Raw genomic sequence first — 27,054 nt, forward strand, 5'->3', positions numbered from 1 at the left:
ATATCTTTGATAAACTGTGCTAAGGGAGCTTAATTAATGCATAGTATATCTGATGGCAATTTACAAACAAAATGGCAGCTTTTTCCCATGTGGCTTTTTCTTAGACTGAGTCTCAATAAAAAGAGTGCATGTGCTATTCAACAGTTTATTTTCTCAGGACTATATAAAAAATGAACTGCCTTTCATTAATTAAACTATTTGAAGTGATATTTATGATCATAATATCACCAATTTTATAATAAAGATTTATGCATTGCACTCTCATAAGTTTTTAACCAAAAGGCATTCTAGACTTGGTCTCCTCCCAGTAGGAGGGGAATCCCGGGATAGTGGGTGGGCAGGGAGGAGCATCATACACCTTCAGCCTGGCGCTGTGTGTGTCACCGACTCACCAAGCAAGGCCAGGCTGTGGGTGCAGCGGGTAGCTGCAGAGGGTATCTCTGTGGCCACGATATGGCCCTGAGACCCAGCGACCCACTGGTGCTGCCTCCTTCTCTGATGCCCCCCTTGGAAGTCCCTCCCTGATTTGCAGTGCTCAGAGATAGGGGTGTTGCTGCCAGTAGCCAATGTTACGTGAAGAGTAAGGGAGCAGGAAGTAAGGAGGGTATTTCTTTTAGCACTGTAAAAAGGTGACTCTTACTCAGAAAGTCTACAAAGGCTGTCTCTTACGAGAAGAGAGGGTACTTGGCAGATCGGTGCCAACCTCTTAGTGCTCTTTTGCTTGGGGGGGGCACATTTTAATCCCATTCCCATGCCCCTTCCTGGAAGAGATATACTATGGTCTTGGGACAGTGAGTTGAGGACTAAGTCATTCTAGTCATCTCTGGATGGGGGCCTTTACCTTCCTGTGACCTTAATGAGACTTGAGTTTATTCTGCTGGGCATCCTTGATGTCTATTAAAATCCTAGTTGCTACCAGAAGCTGATCAACTGTGAAGGTCTTTGTTTCCTTTCAATATTGTTATCACTAGGGTTTAGCCTAAGAAGAGATGAGGCATAGCAAGGAAATTAGAAAGCCAAAATCCAAGGGGGGAAAGTCTACTCATTTCTGGGAATAATAAAATTTGGTACACCTGAAAATACTTTCTTATACTCTTGTTCATGTTTGGGGCTTTTAAATTTTCAATTCCAATTTTTCTATTTATCCACTCACTCCCCCACCCATCCAATCCACCCATTTATCTATCTATGCATACATGCATCTATCCATCCATCCGTGCATATTGATTATTCTTTCCTATATTTTACCCATCTTCTGCAATGTCCCATCACATTTCCACTAAAGCCCTTGACGTGGAAAATAGGGAGCATGAAGAATGGAATGTTTCTTGGGATTTAACTTCCCAAGCAGAATAGTAATAAGGCACAGAGGAGAAAAGAGGTCACAAGTCATCTTGAAATAGGTGGTTAGGAAAAACAAAGTGTTCTGCTGTAACCATACACAGATAATGAAAGTGTAGATTGAAGAATGCATTCCTAGAAACATTTAAGATAATATTTTGTAATTTTTTTTAAAGGATACGGATTACTGATCATCCTCTTCAAATCAACCTTCTCTTTGCAGTAAGGACAAGTCTGCTTTTTACCAACAATACACCAACCTCGGATGCAGAATTCGTGAAAGCTGAAAGCATCTTGTTAGGGAAGCTTCTAGATCTGAAAGGGCAATGTTTGGTTCACGATGACATAGAAATGACCCCGTCTTTAGGGTCTAGTAGTGGAGGGTGAGAATGGCTGTCAGTCACAACTTGACTGTGCCCATCACTTTTTCAGGCGGGTTCTGTAGGACAGTGGAGCCCCCAGCAACACTGAGCGTGGAGTGAGAGCTGCATTAGCTCCACGACCCTGAGGAATTGACTCAGCCTCTTCCCCTTACTTGCCCTCCTTGCTTCACTTGATTCTGGTAAGAAGTAGATTAAAGAATGCGAAAGTTCTTTTTTTAGTAATGTCTTACATATATGTATCCTATTTCCCTACCTCATTCATTGTGCCTTTCTCATGCATTTACCACATTTCCCAATTCGGCTTTTTGCGCACTATTCATTACCTTCTGTGTAATCAGACTTGTCTTAGGCACTTAGACAAGTTTAAATTATTTGTGGTCATAAACTTACAAATATTTCTATTAACGTCATAAATTTTTTCCTTGACTTTTTTATTACTGATAAGGAGCCAATTATTTTTAACAGAATATAAACCTAATAAACTTAACTTCTCAAACTCCAGGCAATTACAAATTCATTTGTATACATTTCTTTGTCCAGAAAGTTTGACCTTTTGCCCCCAAAGTTGAGAGTGAACCCTGTGTTTTCTTATAGCACCAGGGACTTACTGTAATGTATCCTGACTTTCTATCTCTCCTAGGCCATGTGTGACATGTGGGACTATGTCTCATTCAGCTCTGTGTCTTCAGCACCCAACGTGTGCCTGAGAAATTTTTATTAAATGAATCAGTTTAAACCGATCATTTTTGGAAAAATATATTTCCAGGTTGCCCAATATTGTAGATTTGGGCAAAATGATTGACTATTAATATAATGAGATCCATCCCATTGATCTATGTATTTCTACAATTGCTGCTCCCAATGTAGTTTTCTGGGCCAAGATCACAGGCTCTTCTGACTGGCCTGCTACGCACCCACACGAACAGCAATGATGTAGAAGTTCCCTCCCTGACAAATGGAGGACCGTGGAGATAGAGCCAATGGAAGGCAATTTATATAATTCCTCAATATTAGATCTCTATGCAGCTAAGAGTTTCCACTATTTTATGTTCTTGGACTTGGGGTCATTTTTGCAATATGCTTGGATTAACATGAAGTGATGTATTATAACAAAGATTTTGAACCAGAACCTATACAGTCCTTCATTCTAAAGGGCTGGAATACAGCCCCATCTTCCACACAGGTATAGAATTCAGGGGTCATTGAGCCAGCACTGAAATGTCCACGTCCTCCTTAATGTTCTCTTTCATCTTCAAAATCTCAGTGCTGAAAAACTTCCCCACTGGCAGAACTGCTGCAGAGAAATACTCAGATAAGCCCTCCATGTTAATATGAGTCATGTTTGCCCACTCCTCGCTAATATGACTCATGCTAAAATGGGCCATTAATAACACTCGCTGCGAAGCAAATTTAAAGGTGACTACATTTTCGATTACATATGCACACATGTACGACAATCCCTAAGGGCTTTTAAAGGTGGAGAGAGAAAATATTTCCACTTGCAAATGGCAGACGGGGCTCTGTTCCAACATTTGAAAAGTAAAACATATTTAAAACTAGGGCTAGCCTTGGAAAATTTCTATGAAGAATGATAGTTTTTTGGGAGAGGTATCACACTGAAAAACCACTATAGAATTCCATATGGTATATCTTTGTGTTGTGTTTCTTTCCTTGAAATTTTAAGGCTTAAATGTTGGAGTAAAGGCTCCTATTACTTTTGAGATACATTTGGTCCAGGTTTTACTCTCAGGATTGAATAAATGGAAACTGTCCAGATTAAACAGAATTGAAGCACAGGCACTACACATCGAAGTAGGACTGACTGAATTAAGTGGGCTTCAGAGGCAAAAGACAGATGGTTTAACCATCTCATAACCCCAGAGCTTTGAACTGACTAGGTACATAGCGATAATATTATTAAATTGATACAGTACTGTAAAACAAGGATAAAAAAAAAAAAGGATAAATGATTCCTTTTTTTTTTTTTTTTTGTATTTAGGAAAGAAATAAAATACCAATTGTTGGCCAACCCAAACATAACTTTGGTTTCCATAGTTACATGCTCAGGCAGCACAGGCTGCTTAGTTCAGGGGTCTCAATGCCAGCATTTTTCAGCACATCAAGGCTTTCCTTAATGGTCACAGGAGAATGCTGGTTTACAGGCCCACGCTTGTCTGGTACCTGCCACCTGAAGACCCCTCAGCCAATGGATAGCTATTTGGGATGGGACCCACTGGCAGAGGAGCCAAGTGGTCCAAGAACTAGATGCTCATATTTTGGTCCCTCCTTTTGATGGCCCTTTAAGATGTCCTGCTGCCTGTGGCATTATCCTCTTCTCAAAAGCAAAGCTGAGAAGGTGGCTTCGTTTCCTCCCTTGGCTACCCCCAAGATCACTGTTGCCACAAGTAGGTTCCTAGGGTTATTTCTAGGCAATACACACTTTGTATTTCTTGGTCCACTGAGATTCAGACCCAGGGGGTTCCTCCCTGCACCTGGCACTTCGCTCTTTTTCTCACCCCCAACCCCCTTCCCTCTCTTGTCCTTCCTGGCTATCTGCTCACTTAAAACTTCAACCAACTTCCCCAGCTGGCACCCTGCTCAGATGCTGTTGCTTTCCTCTCCACGTGGCATTAAAAGTCCTTGTTAAAAAGGAAATTAGGCCGGGCGCGGTGGCTCTCACCTGTAATCCCAGCACTCTGGGAGGCCGAGGTGAGAGGATCGCTCAAGGTCAGGAGTTCGAGACCAGCCTGAGCAAGAGAGAGACCCTGTCTCTACTGAAAAAAAAAAAAAAAAAAAAAGAAAAATAGAAAGAAATTAGCTGGACAACTAAAAGTATATAGAAAAAAATTAGCCGGGCATAGTGGCGCATGCCTGTAGTCCCAGCTACTCGGGAGGCTGAGGCAGTAGGATCGCTTAAGCCCAGGAGTTTGAGGTTGCTGTGAGCTAAGCTGACACCACGGCACTCTAGCCAGGGCAAAAGAGCAAGACTGTCTCCAAAAAAAAAAAAAAAAAATTAAAAAGGAAATTACTGGTGGAGGAGGTTCACCTTCATTAGCAGGTCATTTTTCAGCAGGGATTATCAGAAAGTCTCAAAAAGAAAGCGAGGGCTGGAGGATAAAGGTCTGGGGTTTGGGGATAGGCACTAGGCAAGACAGAGGAGACGGGGATAGGAGGAGAGAGAGGGACGGAGGCTTCATGAGGGCCAGTTTCCCGTGAAGAGGATACACATGATTGCAGGAAAGCTGGTAGGTGTTCTCAATGAGCCCTTCTTCATCGAGCTCCACAATGATCTTCTGGCCACAGACGGCACAGATACCGTCTGACAGGCTCCTCGTGGGCATTCCAGTGATGCTGTAGAACTGTTGGAGGAAACGAACAGAGCACTGTTGGAGAGGGGAGCACCCGCCATTGTCAATTTGGGAAGCCATGCCAGGCATGGAGACTCTTCCCTTCTTCTCAGTGGGTTTAGAACGCGAGACACTTTTTCCTGTAGGAACGACACTATAGAGGGGTTAAGCTTTCCAGGCAAAAAAACCATTGGAGCCCAAATGGACCCAAAGCACACTGCCAGTTATAACCTTCCAGCTCATCTCCACATTCAGGAATCCTTTGAGAGGAAAAGTTTTTATCTAGGGCTGTAGTTGGAATCACACCAGAAACTTTTGAGTTCATCTGTAGACTGGCTCTTCCATTTATTGTCTTGGAGATTCTGACTCAGAGATCTGGAGTAAACCCAGGCGTCTCTCTACTTTTTAAATTCCCATGTTCTTTTTTTTTTTTAATTTTTTTTTTTTTTTATTTCAGAGCATTACCGGAGTGCAAAGACTTTGGTTACATAAATTGCCTTTGCACCACCTGACAACCATGTCCATGCCCCAGACGGCACACACCACACCCATTAGGTGTGGATTTACCCATCCCCTTCTCCCCACTCCCACCTGCCCGACACCCTATGAATGTTACTTCCCATATGTGCACATTAGTGTTGACCAATTAGTACCAATTTAATGGTGAGTATATATGTTGTTTGTTTTTCCATTCTTGTGATACTTCACTTAGAAGAATGGGCTCCAGCTCTATCTAGGATAATAAAATAGGTAGTTCGTCATTTTTTATGGCTGAGTAGTACTCCATGGTATACGTATGCCACATTTTGTTAATCCACTCATGTATTGATGAGCACTTGGGTTGTTTCCACATCTTTGCAATCATGAATTGTGCTGATATAAACATTTGAGTGCTTATGTCTTTTTTTTCTTTAGGTAGAATGTTTTACCAAACAACTGAGTATCATAGAGTAGGCAAATTAACACACAAAATTTAATCATCACAACCTCCTTAAGGGAGGAGAACCTACATGAATTATGTGAAATTTTTCTGCACAAATTTGTCTATTATCTTCCACTTATTTATTTAGTCTTTTATTTATATCACTGTGGGCTCATGGATATTTATTTTATGCTTTGGGTGATAACCCAGTACTACCGCTACTATTACTATTTTGTTGTTCAGATTCCAGCTTTGGCCATTGGGAGCTCTTCCAGTTGCCTCCTGTGTCTCTTTGACATATTCCCATCACTGTGAGGTTCCTTTGTTTTGATTTTAGCATTTTCTTACTTTCTGGCACTACAAGATGCTCCAGGCTTATTGTATATTTCTTGCCCAGACCTACAGTCAGACATTTCTCCAAGGAGCCCCATTCTTTTATTGTAGAATAACCAGATATTAGAAACCAAGATCTGGGCACTAGGTGTGCTCATTGCTACTGGGGTGTCGTTGCTCTTAGCTGACTGAGAAAGTTAATATATTTGTATATTCTAACCCATATATATACACACACACCTCTATAAATATTTCTATAATATCCATATTTATCTATTAATGTATTAAGCTAAACATGAGTTTATGCTGATGTCTCCAACTGTAATCTATTACTACATGGATCATTCTAGCCTTCTCCCCTTGTTCATCTGTAATCTCCCACTCTAACAGTGAGCAACCTAGCTTCCACAGTCAGTCATCCATTTGCTTAGTTGTTCAATTCCAGAATACATGTGTAGTGGTATCAGAATTATTAACTCATAGCCCCGAGGGCAATGGCATTTTCAGCTAGAGTACAGTGCTCATGCACAGTTCCTTTTGATTATAGTCCTACAATCCTCATTCATTTAAAAGCTACTTAGGTCAGTACCTTTTCTTCCCACCCCCTTCAGTGTGGTTATTTCATACATCTGTATAGTGGTTAGAATCTTTTCTCATAGTCTGCATTCTATTCTCGGATTCTCTGACCTCTTAAATGATTTTTAAAATTTGCATACGTTAAGGTTTGCCCTTTCTGCTACAAAGTTCTATGGATTTTGGTGAATGCACCATTATACTATCACACAGAACAGTTTCACCACCCTAAAAAATTCCCTGTGCTTTATGCATTCACCATGCTCCTTCCTACACTGATTTGTTTAGCATCTCTATAGTTGTGCCTTTTCCAAAAATGTCATATAAATGGAATCTACAGTACATAGCCTTTTCAGACTGGCTCCTTTCACTTAGCCATATGCATTTAAGATTCATCCATGTTTTTGGATGGCTTAATAGTTCATTCCTTTTCCTAAGGAGCTTTTTAAAAACCAAGCAGATGCATTGGCTCCACGCCAAGAGCTTCTGACTTAATTGGTCTGGTGTGGGGCGGGGGACTGGTATGGGAACAAAGATTGCTCCTCCTCTCCGCTTCCTCCTTACCTCAGGCACAAGCACATGCACAAGTGTGTGTGTGCACATATCTGTGCGCACACACACACACACACACACACACCATTAGTTCAACTCACTGGTGGCTGTGCCAATGGCTTGAGGCAGTGGTTTTTATAGATTGGTAGCTGGAATAAAGATGACAGAATGACAAGATGTTAAGGACTGGTGGGTGGATCAGGGGAGAAGTCTCTGTAAAATTGGTGCTTGAAGACTTGGTTGTCTTGCCAGGTGAAATCTCTCTTTCCTGGTCCACGGAGAACCAGAACACATACAATTCTTCTTTTCCTCTTCTGTCCATAAACAAACAGAAGAGGCTTTGGGAATTTTCTAAGGGATATGACTTCTGGTTTTTGTTGGAGGAATTGGCAGTGAAAATGCTTCGTCTTGTGTTCACCTAAACCCTAAGAAAGGCAGTGGTCCCACAGATGATACATGACAGAGGAATTCCAAAGGCATGTTGTTCCAGCATTTCACCACAGAAATCAGTCTCCTCGAAAAGAGGAAGATAGAGCCTATGGTGGAGTGGAAGGACACATGGGGTGGGGGTGAAGTCAAGGTCTAGTCCACTTAGGTCCTGCCCCATAAATGGAGAGAGAAGAACAGTCCAGAAGCTCACCCTACTCTTAATACTTACACTAGTTTTTCCACTTTATAGCTAGCTGTGCACCAAGAGACAGGTAGAGGACAGAGATTCACAGTTCCTGAAACTACTGGGTCATCCCTGGAGCCCTTGGTTTGTGAGTTTTTAAGAGATGTGCATGTGTCGAACACAGGTAAATGCTCCTAATATCAGAACTAGGAATCCACCTGACCAGAAAGTATGTCCATTCTGAAGTTTAATTTTAAGACAATTAAGAAAAAAGCAACTATTAGAGATTTTAAAAAATTGCAGGCAACAATGCACAGTCAGTGTATCCTCTATTTCTTCAGATGTTACATAGTGATAACCGGTCTTTGAGATAAGTATTACCCTGAGGTACTGTTGATTCTGAAATGTTCTGTGTAGCATCAGGTATGATTTTTATTTGCATTAGGCAGAGTTTTAGGAAGAGATAAAGGGTTTTAGTTATTGCTGATATTTTATTTATCCTTAAATGTTGGCAATTGGAGTATGTTAGATAGGATAACCCAAATAATTAGCATATTTTATTTTAAATATGCCTTGTTCCCCAACTATTCTTTATAAATAAGAAATGTGTTTTCTAATTAATTAACAAAGACAAATTTCATGCAAGGGAGCAACTGGGCTGGGCAAACCAAAATCGTACCATAGGAAATGCTAATCAGTATATGGGCAAAGACTTATCTATGTCTGAAAATAAATGCAAATACGTAAAATGAGAATATTTTTCCATGTGTCATAAATGGTTTTAAAGAATGAAAGCAACACTTACCCCTATAGTAGAAGCCATGTAATCTGAGCAGATCTCGGCAAAGTCTCTCCCCATTACTCCATAGTAGAGGCCATAGAACAAGGACACAATGCCAAAATCCAAGGAATCTCTAGCTTTGATTCTATTGAAAACAACAGCATAAGGAGATAAGAATGTAGCATCTGTGGGGCAGGGGAGGGCTGCAGCTTGGAAAATATTTCCTGTCATAGTATCTTAGGGAACTCTGTGGGTACATATTTTTTTCATTTATTTATTTAGTTTTTCTTTTCTTAGATGAAAGAATGAAAAGTTCTCTCAATTTCCCTCAACTTATACCACTCAGTGCCAAGCGGACAAAGGAATTCTTAAGACAATCTTCAAATGCTTCTTAGGACTGCAGTGTTTACACAAGCTGACTCTCACCCTTGGTGTCAAGCCAGACTGCATATAGCAGGGGTCCCCAACCTATGGTGAGTTTATAATTATTTCATTATATATTACAATGTAATAATAATAGAAATAAAGTGGACAATAAATGTAATGTGCTCAAATCATGCTGAAACCACCCCCTCATCCCTGGTCCAAGGAAAAACTGTCTTCCATGAAAACTGTCCCTGGTGCCAAAAAGGTTGGGGACTCCTGGCATATAGAAAGACCTCAGCAGCTTGTAAAAATCTCCATCTTCAGGCCACACCCCAGGCCAATGACGTGAAGCTCTCCAGCCCCCAGGTGATTCCAATGGGCAGCTAACATTAAGAACCACTAGAGCAATGGTTCTCAGCCCTAAACATAGATTAGAATCACCTGGGGAGATTTAACAGTATTATCAATGCACGGTCCCACCACTGAGGACTCTAGTTTAATGGGTCTGGGGTGGGGTCTAGCCAGCAGTATTTTTTTAAGAGCTTGTCAGATGATTAATTCTACAATACAGCAAAGATTGAGAATTTCTGCTATAGATATTATAGAATGCTTTCTAATTATCTTTCCTAACAAGTGATTGAGATAGATATTATTATCCCCACTTTGCATGTGAAAACATGGAGACTTAGAAAAAATTACTTGCTTAACATGATAATTGGTACGAACAAAGCCATGAAGCAAGCTCACATTTTGGAGCCCTTTGCTACTATGACTTAGTTGCCATGTATTAAATGAAAACATTTTTTTGCAAGTTGAATCATATTTCGGATACACTAGGATTCTCTGTGATAAGCAACCCCCTTTTCTGCTTAAGGGAAAGATCTCTTTACAAAGTGAATAATTCACCCCAAATTTAATTTATGAATCTTAATCATTGCACATTTGGTTTGCTATCTCTCTATAATAATCTACCAGTGGTGAAGCTGGGTGGGTCTGATTGATTCAGGGAAGGGAGTAAAGTGTGGAGAAATGTTGGGTAGTCTGTCTCTGGAACCTTCTTCTGGCAGTTTCTGTGCTCTGTTAATTCGAGGAGGAAATGGTAAAGACAGAAAGCTTTGTAGATTTAGAGAGTACAGATTTTTTGGTGATATGAACTGGGAATCCCAACACAGGTGGTTGCTTCATCCTTTCAGGATTTGACTGGGTATATTTGAGGGTTAGGACAGTGGGGAAATGAAGCTCGTCTTCTCTGCATGTCCAGGGCAGTATGTATTTATAATTTTATTGATAAGAAATACAGTAACAAATTTGTGGGTCCCTAGAAAAGAATCTTAATACAGCGATAACCAACAGCAATGAGTAGGGAAAAAAATAGTTCCTTCTTACTCTAAAGGGTTAAGTTCGTGATATGCCTCATTGTAGGAGAATTCATGGATAAGGACCTTAAAATCCTATGAGGTTAGAGTCTTGGGACAGGCATAATCCCCAGTGATTTCATAAAAATCCTTATGAATATTTTTACATTCACTAAAATAAAGCAATATAGACAGTATGCTAAAAAAAGAGACATGCTCAGCATCTTCCTATACTTTAACCTGGCAATAATAGATCTGTACAATTACTTTCTACCCCTTCCCTGGTAGAAAATGTTAGGAGCTCTCTCTTCGAAAGTTTCATGAAATGCTTATAAAATCTGATTGCTGTGTTGCCATGGGAAGAGCCCTTTCCCGCAGGGCTGTCTCTCCATGCAATTACTTTCCTTATTTTATGAGTAAAGGGTTGCTGAACTCTGCTTTTTAAATTCTGTTTCCCAGAGATTTAGAGTAACTTCGATGTGAGAGATATTCTGGGGAATTTTTATTTGAACTGCGTTGCATAGCCGTGTGGTATGTTTAAATCTCCTTTCCAGAGCACAGGCTGGTCACTCAGCCTCAGCTCTGCCAGTGACATCTTGTCCACAGACAGCTCAGCAAACACCTTCTTAATGGGAGCACAGCGCTGAGTCCCACACGTGATTAACATGATTTCCTTTCTTTCTCCCAGGACTTTCTTGCTCTTTTATCCCTTTACTTGTCTTTCAGTTTCTAAGTACCCTGTTTCCTCCTTTTCCAACTGTCCCCAGCATAAGGGGTTTCAGGGATGTCTGAAACAAAATTCTAGAGAGCAGTGCTGTTCAGTGGCAATATAGCCACAAATACAATCTAAAATATTCTGGCAGCCACATATGAAAAGTAAAAAGAAGCAAGTGAAATTAATTTTATCTATGCATTTAAAATATTGTAATTTAACAGGTAATCAGTATGAAAATCATTTTTTTTCATATAAGCCTTTGAAATGCAGTGTGTATTTTACACGTATAGCACATCTTATTTCATATTTTAAGTGCTTGATGGTCACATGAGCTAGTGGCTACTGTAGCGGCCAACACAGTTCTAGAGGTTTTAAGCAAGAAGATAAATGGAAGATCTGGACACTTCAGGATTTTGTATAAGGGAAATTTGTAGTTCAGTAAGAATTACTCTACCACAGTTGTAGGCCCATTTTCAATAGTGATCTTTTAAATTTGTAGAAGAAGTATAGATTCTCTTTAAAGCTCCTAATTAAAAAAAAAATTATTTTGGGCTGGGCATGGGTGCTCACGCCTGTAATCCCAGCACTTTGGGAGGTCAGGGCAGCAGGATTGCTTGAGGCCAGGAGTTTCAGACAGCCTGGGCAACTTAGTAAGACCCCACCTCTACAAAAAAATTTAAAAATTAGCTGGGTGTGGTGGCACATGCCTGTAGTCCTAGCTACTTGGAAGGCTGAGGCAGGAGGATCCCCCGAGCCCAGGAGTTCAAGTTTGCAGTGAGCTTTGACTGTGCTCCAGCCTGGGCAGCAGAGGGAGACCCTGTCTCAAAAAAAAAAAAAAAAAAAAAAATTATTTTGTAGGGTGCTCCTTTCTTCCTTTTCTATTGGTTTCCCCAAGGGTCAAGACTGTGGATATCTACTATAAAAATATATGCATGGAAAAGTATAGGGCTGGATGCTTCCAGACAGAGAGAACATGAACAGCTGAATGTTCCAAGCAAGTACTTAGAAATATTAATGTCTTAACTGGAGATACTTACTTGAAAAGTAAGTTGAATCCACACATTGTAAACATGATAGCCAAATAACCCACAACACCAAATACATAGCTGAGTTTGTAGATTAGAAGAAACCATTTGTAGACCAATCTGTAGAGGAAACAAACACAGAACATGATAATATTAAGTATTTTGTTTTTTTAAAACATTGTTATAAATCAGCTTTTAGTTTCTAAAGTCCTTTTTACTATGTAAGATACAGAACATAAGCACCTATATATATATATCAGTTAAACTTTAATAATCCATAGTTTTACTATAATGGTAACAAGAAGTATATAAATAGTACCGTCATGCTCATGTGTTTCTGTGTATATGTATATGCAAATTCATTTTACCTATGTCCCTCATGTGAAAATGGCCTTCAGGAATGGTCACTCCCCCAGGACCCTGCCTAAAGGCTCACCTCCACCCCCTTTTCATTTGGCCTTAGGGTTAGCCTGGAGTGGTTTTGGCAGGAGTGCCTTGGAGATGAGCAGTAAATGCCAAGAGAAGTCAAGCAGGAGACCAGACCTCCTCCCCAGTAGTTTTTCTCCCCCCTGCTATGCTGCCCCTCTGCCCCCAGCCCCAGTGCAGATATCAGGAGGGGGGGCCCAGCCCTCATCCTGTCTCCTCTGCACCCAAAGCCCTGCCCTAGCCCTGGGGGATCCTCAGCCTTGGTTTATTCTGCTGTGTGATGGGTCCTGTGTGCATCGCAGCACTCCCAGGCCCTTCCTTCTTCCCACAGGGTCTAAGTGGAGAAATAAGAGGATGAGGATGGAGGGCGAGTGGAGAGGATTTAGAGGGAAGCCCTCTACCCTACTGGTTTCCTTCTTCACTGGCAGGAAGGGCCCTGGGGAAAACTCAAAAGGGCCACGTGACTGCTTCATGCCTGGGAGGACACAGGGAGAGGCTGGGAGCCCAGTTCCATTCTCCGTGGGCCACCACGTAAGGGCTATGCCTGTTGGAACGAGAGGTGGTACAGAGAGAAGCAGCTGGGGGCTTATCTCTGGTGCCCAAAGAAAATAAAGGAGTGGCTGGAATGTCACTCACAAGGCTGTGCAGTGACGGGAGGCCCCAGTTTGTCCCTCGGCCCTTTCCCTCCTCATCCTCTTGAAGCCCTTTTCCTGCCTTTCACCCCAATCCTCAGAGTCTCGCTCCAGAGATTTGGCATCCCCCTCTCACCCCCAGCTGCTGAGCCCGTCCCAACTCTCTCACCTTCCCCAGCTTGCTCCCAGCCTCGGCCTTTGCACCAGATATTACTGATGTAAGGTTTTAATACTATTTTACGAGATGCTCCATGTCACTGACTTTCAGTCAGAAGGGATGTCAACATGATGGTTCCAATGGGGTTGTGAGCGAGGCTGGGAAATGAGTTGTGGTTTACATCACTTCTATGGTGAAGTGCTTTCTCCACGTCTGCAACTGACATGCAAGGGACGTCTGTGCCAGCCCCTCCTGCACCCAGCTTTCATCCTGCCCCGGGCAGCTGTGTGGAGCCAGAAACACACAAGTTGGCTTAGGTTCCCATGCAGTGGCGTCATCCCTAAAGGAGGCCAGAGAAAGCTTTCAAGATCTTTCTGCCATGGTGACCCCAGAACCATTGATTCTTTGGATTTGCCAGTGCTCAGCAGTTTGGATCATTACGCAGTGTAGCCAGATCAAGGCGGAAATTTATGTCGCTAAAAGGGGCGATACTGGGGAACTAGGCAAGCTCTGAGGGGGCCTCCCCAGTTCTCCCCAACGCCAGGCAGCACCAGAGTGTGGCTTCCTTGAACTCTACACATACTTGGCATATATCTCCCTGCCTTGAGGGGCCTCTCTCAAAGTTGTGCCAGCATTAGAGATATTCCAGGACTAACAACTTTTTAGACTGCATGGTTTCTCTGTGCAAAAATGGTTTGTTGATTTAATTAAGCCACAGCATGCCGTTGGGAGCAAGGGCTTTGGAGTCAAGTAGTCTTTGATCTGATTCAGGACTTCACAGTTTACTCCCTGTGGGGCGTTGGTCCATCAACTTGGCATTTCTTCCTATGATTGCCTCATTTATAATGTGAAGACAATAACTCTAGTTCCTAAAGTTGCTCTGAAGATTATGTGAGATAATGTATTAATGTTTAAAAGACTTGGTCCATTAAATGCTCAATATATCATATTATTGTTATGGATGTGTTAGATTTTCCAAATCTCAACACCCTCCACCCCAATCTTCCTGCTCATTGTGGGCACAAGTTTGCAGGGACAGTAAAGTCCAGAACCCCCTTGCTACTCAGACTTACACTGGAAGGCAGATAAACCAGATAAGAAACTGCTTCCGAGCAGCCTCCAAAAGGCAAGCTCGGCCTGAGGTTGGAATTGATGTGATCAGGCCCAGCCCTTATGACTAGCACGTGGCCTATCTTTGAGCCTGAACTTCACTGCTTGACAGGCTACCTGATTATAGCAGAGAGGAAGCTCATTTCCCCTTCTCTGGTACTCTGCCCCATAGCTGGGGCTTGGTGTGCTCTGGGGGAGGAACAGTGGGCTTTCAATTGTCAGCGCTGAAGACAACGCCTGAGGAGCTCGCCTTCTGCACCGATGCTGATTAGCTTCACCTGCTTTCCTAGCCTGGAGTGAAATTCTCCACTTCCCAATAAAGACGGCTAAGATGTGACTCACCTATAATGTAATGACGAAGCAAAGAGCTGTAAAGATCTTAGGGCCTATACTACTTCTCATATACAGGAGCTTTTATCCTGACTGCTGTTCTAGAAGAGACCCTCCTTAGCCTCTCCCATTGCTGTCGCTTCAAATGGCAGCTGGGTTTGCTTCACAATGTCGGTGGAGCCTCCTGGCTCTCAGACTGGACTCCAGGGCTTGGAGCTGTGCAGGCAGCAACATGCAGTGGGCAAGAGGAAGAGGGTGTGGAACCCTGGCCAGCTGACATATATGAGCCATCAAGGGCAATGAGGCGGCATTTGGGTGTTTCTTGTAATAAAATTCCTCTGCACTGAGTGAGCTGGTATGCACAGAAACATTGCCCTTAGCTAGGGTAATTCATTATACAGTGGGAACGTGAACCATTCTCATTGAAATGCAGTATAGATTCTATCCAGGGGATGAAAACATCTGGATTTGTCCAAAACTCAGAGCACTTTCACTAATCTTAAATAACTTAGAATTTTTGTAAGAAGGAGAAAGGGTGCCATGTGTCCATTTTACTGAAGGGTAAACTCAGACTCTACCAGGCTGTCCAGGGCCCCAGACTGGCCAGTTTAGAAGGTCTCTTAACACCACCCCCAAGCTCTTCCCAGAGTGGAATTAAATTAAAATACTTACAAACCTGAATTCATTTATTTGAATTTCAATTTTTAGCATCACATTTATTTATATGATTTCACTCTCCACATATTTTTCCTTCTCCAGACTAGAAGGAAAAGTTGATATTTGTCTCTCCCCCCTTTTTTTGAGGATGAAAACAAATTTCTAAATGGCTAAATAATCGTAAAAATATTTTTACAGGAGTTTATGATTTACTCTCCAAAAAGGTCAAAATTCAATATTGTCTTATTACTACTTTACACTTTGCATACTTTCTCTTTCTCTCATTTCGATTTTATCTTGACAAAGATTCAGATCTTACCCACAGAACAAAGAGAGCAAAAGCAAGCTTGTAGGCACTTTATGTGATTATAAGACTTCGGAAAAGATTTGTGAATGATACAATGGAATTATGTACATTTCCAGAGGTTGGCAATGGTAATTAAAGTGGCCATCAGAATAGTAAAGCCTCATTTGTTATGAGAATAATAAGTTGTCTATTACTTATGATTTATTAGATATTTTCACGTTGAAACACAGCTTTCAACTCTTGTTCTATTCTAAATTGTGTGTGACACAACCTACAGTGGAATAAAGCAAAATATTAAGCTAAAAATAAACATGCAAATAGTGCTCTAGAAATTTTAAGCAATATTTTCACTTCTCTTTCTCCTTGCCTTCACTAGCTAATATTTAAAGAAATAGTCTTTTTTTTTCTCCCCCTTGAGACAGGGTCTTGCTCAGTCTCCCAGGCTAGAGTGCAGTGGTGTCATCATAGCTCACAGCAACCTCAAACTCCTGGGCTCAAGCGCTCCTCCTCCCTCAGCCTGCCCGGGTGCTAGGATCACAGGCGTGAGCCACCGTGCCCAGCTTTGAAGAAATACATTCTACAGGCATATCTGAAACACCACTAAACAATGAACGTGAACTAAGAGCAGTATAGCTAATCTCCAAATAGCTTGCTACTCAAGGGAAAAGAGGTGTAAAAGAAGTGTAAATCGCTTCCCCAACCCAGAAAAATGGACATCAAATATACTTTTTTTTTTTTTTTTTTAGACAGAGTCTCGCTCTGTTGCCTGGGCTAGAGTGAGTGCCGTGGCGTCAGCCTAGCTCACAGCAACTTCAAACTCCTGGACTTAAGCGATCCTCCTGCCTCAGCCTCCTGAGTAGCTGGGACTACAGGCATGCGCCACCATGCCCGGCTAATTTTTTCTATATATATATTTTAGTTGGCCAGATAATTTCTTTCTATTTTTAGTAGAGACGGGGTCTCGCTCTTGCTCAGGCTGGTCTCGAACTCCTGACCTTGAGCGATCCACCCGCCTCGGCCTCCCAGAGTGCTAGGATTACAGGCGTGAGCCACCGCGCCCGGCCCAAATATACTTTTTAATGTCTACCGTAAACGAGATGGTGGGGAAGGAATGAGTGGAATACATACCGTGGTGTTCTCCCTGAGAGAGGCTTCCGGGTAGCTCTGAAGAGGATGTAACTGGTGATAACCGAGAACATTCCCCACATAGACAGAAACCTCCACCAGTAAAGTTTTATCGTGAAATACAAAGGGACAACCCACATCTGCAACAAGGTCACCAGCTGTCGGAGAAATGAACAGAAAGTCTCTTTCAGTGACTGAGGGCCTGAATTGTTAAACGATCCAGAAGCTTCTCTGGGGGAAACCACCTTCACCATCATGTCTATACCGTGCAACTTGTTCACCATCAAACTGTAAGCCGTTCCTAGACGTGACAGGTTATGGAGAGAATTGGCACAATTATCTGGAAAATAATCCTACGTCTGTCACTTTCTTTCCTCTGACTTTTTCAGGTGAAAGCCATTTGGGGCCTCAACGGCTATGTGATTCTGGACAAGCGAGCTCACGTTAGTAGGAAAACTGGGGGTACCAACGGCTGCACTGCTTCCCAGGGCAGATGGAGGGGGAGCAATGAGACCGTGGACGGAAAGCACTCTGGACACACTCCTGCCCTCTGTGGGGGCAAGGGCCACTGTCACTGTCATGCGGCCATGTGAAAGTGACAGTGATCCCAAAGGAGGAAGTGGAGGTCAGTGTTTCAGAGCAGCTCCTGGGATCTTTCCATCTGCAGGGGTTCCTGTTCCTCTGTGCATAACCCCTCTGTGGCCTGTATTGATCTGAGTCTGAGCAGCCTTCAGAGGGTCATGCATCAGGGAGCAAAATAGCCGAGCTGGTGGGCTGTGGGGCACTAACCCGGTACGGTTATCGGAGCCCACACTCCCACTCTTCAGAGCAGGCCTAATGCCAGCTGGTCACCTCTCGTGAAAAGGCAGACAGCATTAAACAATGGCAATAACCGATGGTCTTTTGTGTTTTATGCCATTCACACTAACCACCAACTATTTGCTCAGAATTAATATAAGGGGAATGGCAAAGAGGCTTTTGTCTCAAGTATGGGCATTAGTTAATTTTTAGTGGCACCCTGCAGTGCTGTTTTGAGGATTCTGAGCCTGGATCCCGGTTTGGTTGTTGAGAGTCTCAAGCCCAGTTAATTACATCTGCCAGTGTTGTATGGGCAGTTATTAGAGCTTGCACTTCATATACATATCATCCTGAATATAAAAAAGGCTGATGCCATTTGTTTTCTTTATCTTTGTAATCTTTGTGATAAAAAGGGGAGGCTTAGAAAAAAAAAGAGTCTATGGATACATTGTTGGCTCCTTTAATAAGGTCTTGGTTATAACATCTAAGATCAATAACCAAAACCACTTGAAAGGACTTCAAGAAGTCAGTGGAACAGGCAAGGCCACAGCCATTCTTTCAATGTCAAACCAGAGGACATTCCCAGGCTCATCAATCCCCTTTGATTGCTCTATCCCCATAAACAATCTGAAGTCCTCTTAGAGTTGCTCTGAATCTTCTTTCAGAGAAACCCAGAGTTGTTGTTACACATATGCATTTGAGCAAAAATACACACAGAGTAAATCTGAGGTTGATATCTACAGAGTTCAGGAAAAAAAATCCTATAACCTACTTTTTTGCTTTTTAATTTCAGGGAATACATTCAGGGAAAAGTAAATATTCTTTACTCTTGCCTGAAGTAGTCAGATAATTGCTTTAATTTTCCATCCAATTTTGTGAGTATGGTTCAAGTTAATGAACAAGTTAGCACCTTTGTTTATGAAATTGAGATAAATACACATGCACAGATCGGAAAACCAGGCTTTACTTAAGGAAGTAGAATAGTTTTCACGAGGACCCAAAACCAAATGCTAAGTAACCAAGACTCAAGATGTGCTTCCTTTCAGCACTAAGCATTAGCAACTTTGACCGCATGCTATTGATAATAAAAGTACTCAGTCCCTTAAAAACATCTTATCAGTATTTTGGTAGCTGTTTATGGAGATAGTTCTGTATCATAAATTATATGTTTGCTGACTTTTTTTTTTTAAATTTTTTGTTTGTTTTTCAGCTCATTAAGGGGGTACAAAAGATCAGGCTATATACATTGCCCATGCCTCCCCATCCCCCCGAGTCTGAGCTTTAGTTGTGTCCATTCCCTAGACAGTGCACATCACTCTCATCATGTAGGTGTGCACTCCTCCCCTCCCCCCACCCCATCCCCCCCAGTCAGAACTTCAATCGTGTCCATTCCCCAGGCAGTGTGCATCGCACTCATCAAGTAGGTATACACCCATCCCTTCCACCCAGCCCCGACCTCTGTCCAATACCCAATTGGTGTGAATCCCAAATGTGCACTCAGGGAAACCAGTTTGCTGGTGAGTACATGTGGTGCTTGTTTTTCCATTCTTGGGATACTTCACTTAATAGAATGGGTTCCAGCTCATTCCAGGAGAACCAAAGAGATGCCATATCGCCATCATTTCTAATAGCTGAGTAATATTCCATGGTATACATATACCACATTTTGCTAATCCATTCATGAATCGATGGGCATTTGGGATGTTTCCACATCTTTGCGATTGTGAATTGTGCTGCTATAAACATTCGGGTGCAGGTGTCTTTTTTATAGAATGACTTTTGTTCTTCTGGGTAGATGCCCAGTAATGGGATTGCTGGATCGAATGGTAGGTCTACTTGAATCTGTTTAAGGTATCTCCACATTGCTTTCCACAGGGGCTGCACTAGAAATTTTTCAAAAGAAGATATAAAAATGGCTAGCAAACATATGAAAAAGTGTTCAACATCTCTAATCATCAGGGAAATGCAAATCAAAACCACAATGAGATATCACTTAACTCCAGTGAGAACGGCCTTTATCAAAAAGTCCCAAAACTATACATGTTGGCGTGGGTGTGGAGAGACAGGTACACTCATACACTGCTGGTGGGACTGTAAACTAGTGCAGCCCCTGTGGAAAGCAATGCTGACTTTTTAAAGTTCATTACTTATGACACTAAAGAAGGAAATGGACATGAACTCCATCTTTCAAGATCTGATCATCTGTCATTTGCATTTTTCATCTCTCTGTTCTAAGAATTTGATTCATTTTTACATTTCCCCATAAAAATACTGAAACTTTTTGAATGAAAAGTTAAGAGTGTTTTGAATAGATTAGTTGAGTCAATTCATTTTAAGTCAGTGGAACTACTATGCTATTGTTATATTTTATACTTTAGATCTAAGCTAAAATTTCTAAGACTAATCCATTTCTTGCAATCTAAGGAGTTACCATCTATGATAGTTTGGAACTACAGTTGGACTATATTTCTAAGACTAATCCATTTCTTGCAATCTAAGGAGTTACTATCTATGATAGTTTGGAACTACAGTTGGACTATATTTTTAATAAAACTAGTTCTCTCCCTGTGGATCTACAGTTGGACTATATTTTTAATAAAACTAGTTCTCTCCCTGTGGATCCTAAGTATGAACCATTTCTAGAAGAACCCAAATTTCTCTTCCTTGATGCCTGGATTTAATTAATAGTGAATAACAATGGTCAATGTATAGACATACTACTTTCAAAAATAGGCTTTGGAGATCAGAAATGAAAGGAGAGCAAAAAAAAAAAATTGTTATAATGTATTATGTATGCAAATACTTAATTTCTTAAATATCTTTAAAGTGTCTTCCCAGGACCATATTTTTGTCAACACACAAAGGTCAAAAATTTGCATTGTGAATTCAGTAACTGTATGGGAAGTCAATTCCCTGTGAGGGCCACATTTCAATAGCAATTTAAAAGATTCTTTATCAATTTCCAGAGCAGTTAAAACTTCTCATTTTTAATAGTAACTGCCACATATGAAATGTAGGAATGTTGTGCCTCATAAATAAACACATGAAATATGCGAAATCGAGGCGCATACATGCGAGGAGGAAGCCTAGCATCTGAAACACATTATTAATGCCAGAGGGGTCACCATCTGGGCATGTGCTTATAAAACACATCTGCATTACTGGTAACGGGCAGCCGGGGCATCTGAATCACATCACCCGTGTTCTCCCCACCCCACACATCATAGCAGGAGGAATTTCCTGACGAATCAGATGCTGCCCAAAGGTACCATTTTTTTTTCCTTGTTGGCATGCACATAATGAATCTGAAAAGAATTGCAGATCAAGCCAAAGCAAAGATATCTTTCATTTATCTAATTGTACAGAATGATGAATGAGCCATGCCATATTAAAAAAAGAGAGAAAGAAGTTATGTTATATTCATTTCCTTTGCTGCAAATCTCAAATTATTTGTAACCCTTTGTTTAGGGTGGGGGTGGAAGGAGACCAGGGGGATGCTCAGAGGTAAGCAGGAAATTTTCATGGAAATAAATGACTCTAGTGTTGCTATCAGTACAAAGCCCATAAAGGAAAGTGTGGACATAAATCAAACAAGAAAAAACTATGGAATCTTGGCATGGGAAGGGCCCTTAGATATTCATTTGGCCCATTTTTCTATCTCCAGATCAATCTGGGTAGTTGATTTTGTTATTTAAACTCTTAAAGGAGATTCTGCAATGTTATGTATGTATGTATATAAGTATGTATGTGAGTATTTGTGCCTTGCCTCATTTTAAAAAGATTTGAGGAGACACAATGCTTATTGGCACAGTAATGTTTTCTAGTGTTTCACAGCTATGAATAGGCAGGAAGTTTGATTTAAATAGAGCAATGCTTCAATCTGGCAAATTATTTGCTGTGTATTGAGGCAAGTAAATAGTGTTTTTGAAACCCAAATTCTGTGGATGTAGTCATCACGCCTTCTATTGATTTGAAGAGTAGTAGAAAGATTCTTTTCTGGCACTTTCCTCCCTACTTTGGGCAGATATGGAAAGTAAGTGCACATAAAAGAAGGTGATGTTAAACAAAATTTTATTTTTAATTAAATGCTGCTCAAAACATTTGGAAATAATTTAACTTTTGAGGCTCTGCCTATGTCCATACCATGTCAAGATTACCAGCTGGAAAGAGAAAAATTCAAATATCCCGATGCTTGGTCTATATGGTGCTGAAAATGTGACTATTTGGAAACAGCCAGGTATTTAGTAGTATCCTGTACAAAATAAGAATTTTCTACCTTCCATCCACTTTCTATCTGTACTTTTTGGCATCACATAGGAGCAGTTTATGTTATATTTTTAAACAAACCATTTTCTTTGCTTTAGATATTTATAATAAGATGCTCTGAGGTACACAGCTCCTCCAGATCACAGAACATTATCTATCTAGACAAAAACGATCACTTCAGAAGATGGACATATTTGTTAGGAGTCGTATCTGAAAATGTTCTGAGCTTTTTGAATTAGTCCCTCTCCTCTTAAGTACATGGTCTGAGTTTCTTGTAGACAACATGACACAGGAGCAACTGCTTCAAATACAAGACAAGGACAAAGTCTTTTTGGCATATAGCACCTCAAAAATCATCAAACAGAAATGTGCTGCTATCACAGAATACTAAGGATTCGGTAATTTATAATGAAAAGAAATTTATTTGTCATGGTTCTGGAGGCTGGGAAGTCCACGATCCAGGGGCTGGTATCTGGTGAGGGCCTTATTCCCATGGTGGAAGGCAAGAGGGCAAGAGAAAGTGAGAGAAAAGGGGATCAAACTTGTCCTTTTATAAGGAGCCCATTCGTAAGATAATGAATCTACTCTTGCAGTAAAAGCATTAATCCATTGATGAGGACAGAGCCCTCAGGGCCTAATCACCTCTTATTACTGTTGCACTGGGGATTAAGTTTACAGCACATGAACTTTGGGAGACACATTCAAACCACAGCATTCTGCCCTGGCCCCCAAATTCATGTTCTTCTCATATACAAACAAACAAACAAACAAAAAAACACGGAGTCTCATCTAAATCAGATATGGTTGAGGCTCCAGGCATGGTTCACCCTGAGGCAAATTTCCCTCCAGCTGTGAGTCTGTGAAATTAAATAAGCTATCTAATTCCAAAATACAATTGTGGGATAGACATAGGATAGACATTCCCATTCCAAAAGGGAGAAATAGGAAAGAAGAAAGGAGCAACAGGTCCCAAGCAAGTCTAAAATCCAATAGGACGAATAATACCAAATCTGAAGGCTTGAGAATAAACTTCTTTGACTCCATATTCTACTTTCTGAGCACACTGGGGCAGGGATTGGGCCCCTGAGGTCTGAGGCAGCCCTACCCCCAGGGCTTTACTGGGCTCAGCTCATGCAACAACTGTCATGGGTTGGAGTCTTGTGACTGCAGCTCTCCCAGGCCGGAGTTGCATGCTGGTAGCTCTACGATTCTGGAGTCTGGGGGCAGCTCTGCCTCCATGGCTCCATTAGACCTAGTGGGGACTCTCTGTGGCAGCTTGGACCCCACAATTCCACTGGGCATTGTCCTAGTGGAGGCTTTCTGTGGCAGCTCTGCCCTTGTGACAAGTCTCTACTTGGGCTTTCAGGATGTCTGCAACGTCCTTTGAAATTTAGGTGGAGGCAGCCATGGCCCCACAGCCTGTACACGCTGCATGCCTGCACAGTAGTGCCGCCAAGGTTTACAGCTTAGACCATCCAGAGCTGCAGATCGAGCTGCACCTGAACTTGCTGGTGCCACAGCACTGTGCTGGAATGCAGAGAGCAGAATCCTGAGGTGGTCCTGGGTAGCCAGCCCGTGCAATGTGCCCCGAGCTCGTCCCCTGAAGCCATTCTGCCTTCCTAGGGCTCTAGGCCTGTGATGGGAGGGGCAGCTTCCAAGCCCTCAGTAGGCCTTTGGGGCCATTCTCCATTGTCTTGACCAATAGCATCTGGCTTTTCTCCACCCATGCTAATCCCCTTGTCAAAGCCTCACTCGCCCACTCCCTTGCACGCTTTTTTGTTCTTTAAGTAGACAGGCTGCAAATTTTCCAAATGTTTACATTCTGTTTCCCTTTTAATTATAAAATTCCATCTTTCAATCATTTCTCTCCTCTCTCATTTTACTACATTCAGTTAAAAGAAGTTATGCAGCTCCTTCAATATTTTGCTTAGAAATTTCTTCCACCAAATATCCTGGTTCATCACTCTTCAATCTGCCTTGCATAAAGCCCTCAGTCATGGACATAATTCAGACAAGTGCTTTGTGACTTTATAACAAGAATGGGCTTTCCTCCAGTCTCCAATATCTTGTTCTTCTTTCCCTCTGGGACCTCATCAGAATGGCCTTTACTGTCTACCAACACTCTGATCATAATCACTTAAGTAATCTCTAAGAGGTTTTAGACTTTCTCCACAGTTCTTTTCTTCTTCTAAGCCCTCGCCAGAATTGCCCTTCATACTCCATCTATGGCAACACAGGTTTTTCCCAGCCTGCTCCTCCAAATTCTTCCAGCCTCTGCCTGTTACCCAGTTCCAAGTCATTCCCACATATTTAGGAATTTATTATAGCAACAGCTCTGCTTCTCAGGACCAATTTTCCGTCTTAGTCCATTTTGTGCTGCTATAACAGAATACCAAACCCTGGGAAATTTATTGCTCACAATTCTGGAGGCTGGTAAGTCTAAGACAGATGGGCTGGCATCTGGTGAGGGCTTTCTTGCTGCATCAACTCATGGCAGAAGTTGAGAGGGCAAGAGAGAAGTGGAGAGAGAAAGAGGGTGCTGAACTCTTCCTTTTATAATAAACCCGCTCGCACAATAACGGCCTTCATCCACTCAGGAGGGCAGAGCCCTCGTGGCCTAAACGCCTCTCATTAGGCCCCACTGCTGCATTGGGGATCAAGTCTCCAACACATGAACTTTGGGGGACACATGCAAGTCATAGCAGACAGCTTCAACCTTTTGATTCCTAATCCTCCTTTTCCTGGGCATTGGCAGAAATTGTTCATGCACAAAAGGAAAACTGGTTTACTTAACCCACAGTTTCTCAACCTTGGCACTACTGACATTTTGGGCCAGGTCATTTTTGTGGTAGGGAGCTGTCCTGCGTTGTAGGATGTATACCAGCATCCCTGGCCTCTACCCACTAGGTGCCAGTAGCAACTCCCCCGCCCCTCCAAGTCCTGACAATCAAAAATGTTTCCAGACAAGGCCAGTGTCTCTTAGGGGAGAAATTGCACCTGGTGAAAACCACTGACTTGAACCCAAGCAGTTCCTTCAAAGTAGTAACAAAGGAAGAATGTGGCCTGGAAAGGACAGTCAGGCTGACAGGCTGGAGCAGGCTTCCAGCAGCCCCAGGGGTGACTCACGTTGTAGGACCGGCCGTGCCTCTGTCTCCACTGCACCAGCACTATCTGGGCGATGACCAGAGCGCAGAGGAAGATCAAGATCATCTCCACGTGCATGGACTCGTGGCCACGGTGCATCTTGAACATCCTCTCCTGCTGCAGGCTAAAACCAGCAAACGAGGTCATCTGCAAAAGCTTTCAACTCTTGCACATTTAGCAAAACAACAACAACAACAAAGCAGGCTTGGCTCACAGGAAACAATTGGGGATTTCAAATGTAGAAATTGGTAAGCTTTGATTATAAAATTTTTCCAAGTTTTTCTTGGTTCCTTCCCTTCTCCCAGGTTTGGGGAAGGGGCACCTGAGAGGAGGAGTCTGATTCTATCAGCAAACCCAATTCCTCTCAGCTCTTTGGTTTCTCATGTGGTTTTGGCCACAGTCTTGTCTTTTCAAGTTAAGTGATGGGGCTAAAAAAATACTGATGGGCCCAGGGAAGACCTGGGTTCCAGGCCCTGATCTGCTACTTCATCGCCTGACTTTCTTGGGGAAGTCATTTATTCTCTCTGAGCCTCAATTTCCTTCTTTGCAAACAAGATAACAATCCCTCTGTAACTCAAGGGGTGGTTGTAAGATTTTAAAGCACATACATTATCTTATTTGTATCTATATGCAGAATAATAGTTACTGTTGGGCTGAATCATATGAAACTTCCAGTTTTGAAAGTGAAAAACAGTAGAATGTTGGTGATCTCAACTAAATTTATATTATTTTCAAGTAAAAGGGTATACTGTAGGTGGTGCCTATGCCAAAGGAGAGTATATTATCCATGGGGCAATCGAAAGCTCCTGAGTGAGTTGTATAAATTGTTGTAGAATTATTACAGGATAGAGAGAAAGAATAGGCCTAAGTATTATCTTAGACATACACATTCAGATGATGGCTGGCTGTTTCAGTTTTTAGTTGGATGCTTAGTTTTGCGCAGTGATAGAGAAAACCACTAGAATATTAAGTTATTTGGTCTGATGTCCTAGAGCAGAAGTGCCTCGAAGAAAACCTAGAGCAGTGGTTGTTGACCTTGGCTATAAGTTAGAAATCCCTGGGAGATTTTAAAAATCCCAATTCCCAACCCATACCCCAGATCAATTAAATGACCGTTGCTGGGTGTCACGGGCTGAATTGTGTTCTCCCAAAATTCATATGTAGAAGGCCTAACCCCCAGTACCTGCCAACCTGAACCTGCCAGCACCTTGATCTTGGATGTTTAGCCTCCATAACTATAAGAAAATAAATTTCTGCTGTTTAAGCCACCCAGTCTGTGGTATTTTGTTACGGCATTCCTAGCAAACTAACACAGGTTCCCAGGATGGGACCTGGGCATCAGTAATTTTTAAAGCTTCCCAGGTGATTATAAAGGGCAGCCAAGATTGAGAACCACTGGCCTGGAGGAAAAGAGCGGCCCAGGGTCAATATTAGGGAAAAGGGCAAAATTATGAATGAAGTTACTTTGTAAGTGTTGGTTAGCATCATCTTTCACCCCAGCTCCATCAGTCACAAAATCTCTATGACTAGTTACAGCATGTAGTTAGCTAGGGTACCAGTCACAAAACACTGCAGAGTAGTAGTCTGTGCCACACGATTGTAACCTTTCAAAGGCACCTGATGCCTGTTGGGTTCTCTCCCTGTCCCGGCATTTCTACAGAAAAGGCCCCATCCAAACCCCGGGAGTGCCCCCTGCTGGAGAAGGTATAAAAGTGAGCCTACACAGCCTAGTAAATACTCCTGCTTGAGTTCAGCTTCGTTGAGATGGATTCTTAGAATGTCAGTGCTGTAAGTTC

General features: G+C 42.1%; 1 protein-coding gene across 1 annotated transcript in view; it reads right to left on the bottom strand.

The window, feature by feature from the left end:
* The window catches only part of RNF175 (ring finger protein 175), a 39,852-nt gene that overhangs the window by 787 nt on the left and 12,011 nt on the right, over window positions 1-27,054 (bottom strand). The window contains exons 3-8 of the mRNA XM_069493392.1: window positions 25,241-25,382; window positions 17,054-17,208; window positions 12,319-12,426; window positions 8,870-8,990; window positions 4,950-5,083; window positions 1,523-1,624 (exon numbers count right to left, since the gene is read on the bottom strand). Of these exons, the coding sequence (XP_069349493.1) occupies window positions 1,523-1,624; window positions 4,950-5,083; window positions 8,870-8,990; window positions 12,319-12,426; window positions 17,054-17,208; window positions 25,241-25,382 (762 nt within the window). The remainder of the gene's footprint in view (window positions 1-1,522; window positions 1,625-4,949; window positions 5,084-8,869; window positions 8,991-12,318; window positions 12,427-17,053; window positions 17,209-25,240; window positions 25,383-27,054) is intronic.

Source organism: Eulemur rufifrons, chromosome 18 (assembly GCF_041146395.1).
Source record: "Eulemur rufifrons isolate Redbay chromosome 18, OSU_ERuf_1, whole genome shotgun sequence".
NCBI lineage: Eukaryota > Metazoa > Chordata > Mammalia > Primates > Lemuridae > Eulemur > Eulemur rufifrons.